The sequence below is a fragment of the Aquila chrysaetos genome, unplaced genomic scaffold (assembly GCF_900496995.4).
Source record: "Aquila chrysaetos chrysaetos unplaced genomic scaffold, bAquChr1.4, whole genome shotgun sequence".
Taxonomy (NCBI): Eukaryota; Metazoa; Chordata; class Aves; order Accipitriformes; family Accipitridae; genus Aquila; species Aquila chrysaetos.
Window position 1 is genome coordinate 3972 of NW_024470385.1, and position 7401 is coordinate 11372.

General features: G+C 67.4%; 1 protein-coding gene across 2 annotated transcripts; it reads right to left on the reverse strand.

Moving 5' to 3' along the window:
• Positions 1-397: 397 nt before the first annotated feature.
• On the reverse strand, positions 398-6050 carry LOC115338030 (RING finger protein 145-like). 2 transcript variants are annotated; one of them, XM_041121834.1, is made up of 9 exons: positions 5027-6050; positions 3937-4045; positions 3765-3856; positions 2603-2838; positions 2259-2430; positions 1968-2109; positions 1570-1758; positions 1160-1307; positions 398-994 (listed from the first exon to the last, which is right to left on the reverse strand). In XM_041121834.1, the coding sequence occupies exons 1-9, from the start codon at positions 5193-5195 to the stop codon at positions 503-505; spliced, it is 1749 nt and encodes a 582-aa protein (XP_040977768.1). In that variant the 5' UTR covers positions 5196-6050; the 3' UTR covers positions 398-502. The 2 variants fall into 2 exon arrangements, with proteins under 2 accessions (XP_040977768.1, XP_029862298.1); XM_030006438.2 differs by having other exon boundaries at positions 734-994; positions 2255-2430; positions 5027-6038.
• Between the last annotated feature and the right edge of the window lie 1351 nt (positions 6051-7401).

The following is a 7401-nucleotide window of genomic DNA, read 5'->3' on the forward strand; positions in this document are numbered from 1 at the left end:
TCGTTTGCTGTCAGGGGCGGGGGGGTGTACCTGCCACATGGGGACATGGAGATGGGCTGGGACGTGGAAGTGGCCTGGGGACGTGGAGACAGGCTGGGAACGTGGAGATGGGCTGGGACATGCAGACAGGGGTCAGACCCAGCACAGGAGCCGGCAGGCTGGGGCATCTCCAGCCCTGGAGACACGTGCTGGTCCTGCACAGGCGCACCCACGGGACCCCCCCCCCCCCCCCATCCCATCAGACGCGAACGCCCACCCACGGGACACGACGGCGGGGGACACGCAGCCGGCGCACAGGGAGACACACAGCCAGAACACACACAGCCCATGCCAGCATTCCAGCTTTATTGGTGGAGCCAGGGCCTCCGTAGTCCGGCAGCATGGAGTCAGTGGTGGCCGGGCTCAGCGGAGCTGCCCCCCATCCCGCCCCACACGTTGGGGGCAAGGAGGGTACGGGGGGGGCCCGGCTGTGCGAGGGGACAGCCCTGCAGCCGACCCAGCATCAAGCCGGGCTCAGCATGGGACCCTCCATCCTGCAGCCCCCCGCCCAGTGCTGGGGTCTGCTCAGCAGCACCCGCTGCGTTTCGCATCCCACCACCGCACCCTGTGCCGGCGGCGGCGTGCCGCGGGCTTGTGTCGCCTCATCCCGTACCGGCGGCGAGGGCGGCGCAGGATGCCACGCGTGGGGCGGCGGGTGGCGGCGCCGGCTCCTGCCGTGACCCCCGCTGTATCTGGGCCGGGCCATGCTGGCTCCCTGGCTCCGGTGGCCGCCTGGCCCCGCCGGAGTGACATGGGACTGCGCCCACCGCCCCACTTTAGATAGGGGTGCCGGGTCACCGCCCCGGCGCAGGAGACGCAGGAGGAGTCCCCGGGCCGGCCGGCGGCGCAGCGCAGCGGGAGGAGGCGGCGCAGGGGCAGAGGTGCTCCTTTGCAGCGCTGGCAGCATGTCCCACGCTGCCGCCGGCTCCTTCCCTACTGGCAGCTTCGTGTCCACCTTGTTGACGGTGACCAGATGCCAGATCGCACATCCCCACCCAATGTTCCCAGTCGGGGCTGGGGGAGGGTGACTGGGGCAGGGTCGTGGGCATGGGATGGGCAGGGATGCCCACCCCGGGGGGCCCAGCGAGACCCCAGTCGGGGGGAGCGGGAGCTGCTGTACCTGCAGGGAGGTGAGCATGCAGCTGGAGACCAGGATCAGCAGCCAGAAATCCAGGTGGAAGAAGCGGGCGATCTTGTAGGCCATGAAGCAAGGGAAAACCAGCAAGAAGAGGCACGTGCTGACGCCGCGGAAATGCTTCCAGGGGCTCCTAGGGGAGGCACAGCTCAGCAGGGCCGTGCCCACCCCGGGAGCAACACCCACCTCCCCGGGACCCCACGCTCCAGCCTCCTCCTCCGGCACCGATTCTGCCCAAAAACAGGCAGTGAGGACCCGAGGCGGAGGGAGCACGTGGAGGGCACGGGACCCAGCCTGGCTCTTCCCCGACGCAGGGCGGGAGGAACCCCGCCGCTCCTCCCCGCTGCCCCCCAGCACAGTGGACCGGATCCTGCTGCTCTTCCTTCCCCCAGTACCTGTTGCGGGAGGCCCCCAACGCCAGCACGATGGGATCCGCTATCTCGATCATGGACTGCAGCGTGGAGGTCACCACGATGAAGATGAAGAGGATGATGCCGAGGAGGAAGGTCCACTGGAGGATCTGCAGGTCGAGCAGCCCCGTCCGCAGCGCCAGCAGCAGCAGCGTCACACCCTCCGTCACCCCCCTGCCAGGAGCGGGGCGTGAGGCCGGCAGCCACAGGCACGTGCCACGTGGCACCGCGTGTGCCGTGCCCCGGTCACCCCGCGGGGACGCACCCCGGTCCCCGGATCCCTTGGGACACCCCTGTCCTCCCCACCCTGTGCTGGGCTCCTGCGTGCAAACTGGGCTGGGAGGAGGGATGCCTGCCGGTGCCCCCCGCCACCGCGGGCTCACCTGTGCATGACGTTGCCGTTCTGGAAGGCGCCGAAGCCCAGCAGGCAAAACTTGCAGAGGTCGAGGACGCCCAGGGCGAGGTAGGAGACGGTGAAGGTGAGGCCGATGAGGGAGTACGGCGTGCTGCAGCACTCGGTCCGCGCTGCAACGGAGCCCAGCGTGAGTGCGGATGCTGGCAGGGGCCAGGCAGCACAAAACGGAGCCCCAGCCCCTCCTCACCCTCCTCCCGCAGCCGCGCCGGAGGAAGGCTGACCTCCCCCCCAGCTCCTGCCTGCCCCGGTCCCTACCTGCTGAGGAGGACGAAGAGGAGGCCCTGCTGGGCCAGGGGACTGCTGGAGGAGGTGAGGAAGGAGGAGAGCCGGAGGGAGAAGAGCACCAGCCAGAAGATGAGGAAGAGGAGCGGGATGGCCAGCTGGCTCCAGAGGGACACCCCCAGCGCGACCAGCCGGTACACCTCCAGCGCCTGCGGGGACGGGATGTTCAGCGGAGCTGCCCCCCATCCCGCCCCACACGTTGGGGGCAAGGAGGGTATGGGGGTGGGCCCGGCTGTGCGAGGGGACAGCCCTGCAGCCGACCCAGCATCAAGCCGGGCTCAGCATGGGACCCTCCATCCCGCAGCCCCCCGCCCCGCTCACCTGCACGACCTCCCGGCAGGCGGCGGCGGCCAGCTGGAAGGGGACGAGGACGTGGGAGCCGAGGACGTAAAGCACCTCCAGGGCAGTGAGGATGGCGGCAAAGGTGTCGAGGACGGGCAGGGCGTGGAGGGGGAGGCCGCAGAGGCGAGCCAGCACCGGCAGCAGCGGGGCGCCGAACAGCCAGGGCTGCCTGCTCCTCATCAGGAGGGAGCAGAGGACGCACAGGCAGAGCTGGCCTGCGGAGGGGACGGGGACGCCTGGGCACGCGGGAGTGTGGGAACTTATTTAACTAACGGTCACAAGAGCATTCCAGACGCCTTTAGAAGGCCTTGAACAGAATAAACAAGAAGACAAAAATAAGAAAGATACCGGTTAGAAGAACACAGGTGCGCATTCCACGATAAAGGGAACTTGGCACAAAGAACCTCAATTCGGCAGTTTATCTTGACCAATTAGACTGAGACAAGTTTCGCATGTTTTAGTTAGTATAACCAATTATGTCTTATGTTTATGCGCGTGTACAGTGTTGATATAACCAATCATTAAGTGTAACTAGGCGCGTGGACAGTGCGTGAATAATCTGCGTAACCAATAGTAACATAGCTAAACGCATGTACGGATGTAACCAATGTATAAAATGACGCCTGATGCTCTAGTAAAGGGTCTTCAACTACGATCATATTGATCTGTCGTTGAGTCCATGATTATGCTCCCGCACGGGAGGATGCGGGACCCCCGTGCCCCCTCCCTGGCTCCCCCGGCACTGCCACTTTGCACCGGCACCCGCCGCAGGAGATGGGGGGCTGGGGGCAGGCGCTGGCCGGGGGGGGACGCCTTGCAGGCAGCCCTGCCCCACGGCAAACCCTGCTGCTGCCCTCGCCCCGCCACAAGCAGCACCCCGAGACCACCCAGCCCCTTCCCCTGCGAGCCCCGGGGGTGGCGGGGGCAGCGGAAACCCCCCAGGGCTCACGTCTATCCCTCCTGCTCCACGCCACGCGGCGCGGACCATCCGGATCAGCCGTGCCATCGTCACCCACCACGCCGTCCCTCGGGTGACGGCTCCCGCAGCCGGGTCAGCGCAGGAGACCCTCACCCTGCCCAGTGCCACCTCCCGTCCCCTGACAGGGGACGTCTCGGGGGGCTGGGACCCCCCCCGGCTTACCTGCGAGGGCGGTGGCGAAGCGGCCGAGCGCCGCGGGGTCACTGTACACGGCGCCCTGGAAGCCATACTCCAGCTCGCGGCGGACGCAGTCCCTGCGGGGAGAGAGGCTCAGCCCCCGGCCCCCCCTCCGCCGTGCCCCGGCACGGCCACCCCCCGAGCCCCCCGGACTCACCCGGCCACCGTGTGCCCCGCGCCGAGCAGCAGCGCAGTGAGGAGGTGGAGGTAGAGCTTCACCAGGGACCGCACCGGCAGCATCAGCACCACCAGGCACAGCAAGTGGCCTGCGGAGATGGGGGGGGACAGGGGGGTGAGACGGACCCACTGAGCCCCCCTGCCCGGCCGAGCCCCCCCTCCAGCCAGGCAGCCCCCGCCGGTGACACGGCCGTCACCGCGCGCAGCGCCGGGGTGGCGTGGGCAGGATGGGACTGCGAGAGGGACACCTCCGGGGTCCACAGCTGTCCCCGCTGCCAGGGGACACGCGGTGCCGGGGGGCACAACGTTGGGGACGCAGCGTCCGCCGGCGCTGGGGACAGCCCCACACCCAGCGGGTGTCCGCAGGGGCTGGTGCGGCGAGATCCCAGGCACGGCCAGCCCTTGGGTTGTCCCCAAACACGGCCATCCCCTGGGATGTCCCCTCATGTCCCCAGCCTGGCCAGGGCCTGGGTGTCCCCTTGTGTCCCCAACGTGTCCATCCCTTGGGATGTCCCCAACCTCTCCATCCCTCGGGGTGTCTCCACCATGTCCCCAACCTGTCCAGCCTCTGCATGTCCCCAGCTTGGTCATCCCTTGGGGCGTCCCCTTGTGTCCCCAGACTGTCCACCCCTGGGGTGTCCCCCGTGTCCCCAGCCTGTCTGTCCCCTGGGGTGTCCCCCTGTGTTCCTAACCTGTCCATCCCTGGGGTGTCCCCACCACATCCCCAGGCTGGTCATCCCTGGGGTTTCCCCCCGTGTCCCCAGCCTGGACACCCCAGGGTGTCCCCGTGTCCCCAGCCTGGTCATCCTTGGGGTGTCCCCGTTTCCCCCAACGTGTCCATCCCTTGGGGTGTCCCCATGATGTCCCCCCCCGTGTCCCCAGCCTGGTCATCCTTGGGGTGTCCCCGTTTCCCCCAACGTGTCCACCCCTGGGGTGTCCCCGTTTCCCCCAACATGTCCACCCTCGGGGTGCCCCCCCCCGTCCCCAGCCTGTCCACCCTCGGGCTGCCCCCGCCGTGTCCCCAGGGTGGCCGCCCCCCCCTCTCCCCCCAGTCCCGCCGCAGCCCTCACCCAGGCAGTAGGCGCCCCGTAGGGCGGGGGGCCGGAGCAAGGGGGGGTCCCCGCGGCGGGGCCGCAGCAGGTCGCCGAGGGCCGCCGCGTCCCAGCGGTACAGCAGGTCCAGCAGCGCCAGCCCCGGCACCCGCAGCGCCACGTTGGCCACCGCCTCCAGCCGCGCCATGGCCGGGGGGGGTCGGGGAAGGGGGTCCGGGGTTGGGGGGGGGGGTCCCCGCGTCCCGCAGCCCCGCCCGATGGGACAGGGGGGACCCCCGACGCCGCCCCGGCCGGCTCCTCCGGCCCGGCAGGGGGCGCGCGTCCCGCGCCCAGCAGGGGCCCGTCTGCCTCTCGCCGGCGCCCGGCCGCCTCCCGCCGGGAGCTCCCTCTCCCGCTTCTCCCCTCTCCCGCTTCTCCCGCTCCCGCCGCCGCGGCCGACCCGGTCCCTCCGCCACTTTCGCTTTCTCCCGCCCCGCCCCTACGCCCAGCGCGCAGCGGTGAGGCCTGGCGCCGGGGCGGTGCGCTGACGCTGCGCCCGCCATCTTAGGAGAGGGCGCGGCGCCGTTTCCTCCACTAGGCCTTCCGCCACCTTGGCTAAGGGCAACGCGCCGGCGGCGGGGAGTGCGCGCGGCCATCTTGGGGAGGGGGGCGCTGCTCTGCGGTGACGTCGCTCCCGCCCAGCCCCGCGTCAGCCATCTTGGGTGAGGGCAGGCGGTGAGGGCAGGCTCTGGCCGCCATTTTGGTTGGGGAATCGGGGAGGGGGGGGGGCCTGGGGTCCCCTGCCCCCAGAGGGGTCAAATGGGGGCCTCAAGGATTGTCCGGGACCCTCAGGGGGTCGCCTGAGATCCCTTGGGATCAGCTGGGGTCCTCCGGGACCAGATGGGGCCCTCTGGGGTTGGCTGGGGTAATGTGGGCTCAAGCGGGGGTCCTCTGGGAATGGGGGGGACCCCATGGGAATATCTGGAGTTCTGGGGGTCGGCTGGGGCTGGGGGGGGACCCCCCAGCATCGGCTGGGATCAGTGGGGACCTCGAGGATGGGGTCCCTGTGAGCCCCATCCCTCCGGGTTCTCAGGGGCCGGCCGGCGCCGCTGTGGGGGGACGAACTGGGGGGTCCCAAGGCAGGTCCCATCCGCACAGAGAGGTTGTGGCTGGTTTGGCACAGCCCCCTCCTCCCCCTCCCCGGGGCAGTGTGGGGCCAGGGCTGCCAAATTGTGGGGGACGGATGCTCCTCTGGCCTTGGGGTGCACTGGAGAAGTCAGGGATGGCAAAGCCGAAGCACCCCCGCGGGTAGCCGGGCCCAGCCACCCAGAAAACAAGAAAACCAAAGAGGGAACAAGACAGAGAACGTGGGGAAAGGCAAGGAGAAGGATGCGGAAACAGAGAGCGCGCGCGAGGGATAGGGAGCAGGACAGAGAGATGGAGCAAGAAAGGAAAAAAAGACGGGAGGCAGAACCAAGGGAAAGAGAGACAAGGACGGGGAGCAGGACAAAGGGACGGAAGAGAAAAAAAAAATAGCGACGGGCTGCAGGACAGAGATGAAGGGATTAAATAGACAGAGGGAGCACGACGGAAGGACAGAGAGAGACAAAAGGGACAAAGAGCAGGCCAGCATCGGAGGGGAAAAAACCAACTGCGACAGGCAGTGGGAGAGAGATACGGGAAAAGAAAAAAGTACTGAGGAACAGAAAAAAGAAGGAAGAGACAGCTAGCTGGACAGGGGGACACAGTTAGAAACGACGGGAGAGGGAATGGGGCAGAGAGACAGAAAAGGGAGCGAAAGAAAGCAAGGCAGAGGGACTGCAGGGCGGGGCGGGGGGGAAGGGACAGGGGTCTGGACAGAGATGGAGAAATAAGCAGCAGGGACAGAGGAAAAGAGACAGAAAGAGGGACAGGGAACATGGCAGAGAAGGACAAATCAGGACAGCGGCAGGACGCAGATAAAAAACTGGGACGGTCCTCAGGACAGAGAGGAATAGAATACAAGCAGGGAGCGGGACAAAGGGATACAGCGAGAAACGACGGGACAGGAAGCAAGACAGAGCGACAGACAAGAACAATGACAACGAGAGCGCGCGCCCCAGAGAGAGAGCCAGAGACCGCGAGAAGCACAGGGGGTTGGGGAATTTAGAAAGAGAAGTATCAGGAGCCCTGCAGAGAGAGGGAGGGTGAATAAAAAAAGGGGCAGGAAGCAGCACAAAGGGTCAGAGAGAGCAAGAGATGAACAGGAAGGAGGACGGGGACAGCACGTACAGGCGCAGAGAGGAAAAGAACACCAGGGAACGGGCCAGAGAAATTGGGAGGCGGGGAAAGAGGCAGATGCAGATCAGGACAAGGAGACCGAAAAGGAAAAAACAGGGACTGGCTGCAGGACAAAGATGGGGGGGGGGGGGGGG

What these genes read in the sequence shown, in the direction of transcription:
- LOC115338030 (XM_041121834.1), bottom strand. Translation starts at nt 5,195, where the DNA reads ATGGCGCGGCTGGAGGCGGTGGCCAACGTGGCGCTGCGGGTGCCGGGG. An exon ending in ACGGGGCGCCTACTGCCTGG is followed by an intron (nt 4,046 to 5,026) that starts GTGAGGGCTGCG and finishes CCATCTCCGCAG; the next exon opens with GCCACTTGCTGTGCCTGGTG. An exon ending in GCGGGGCACACGGTGGCCGG is followed by an intron (nt 3,857 to 3,936) that starts GTGAGTCCGGGG and finishes CTCTCCCCGCAG; the next exon opens with GGACTGCGTCCGCCGCGAGC.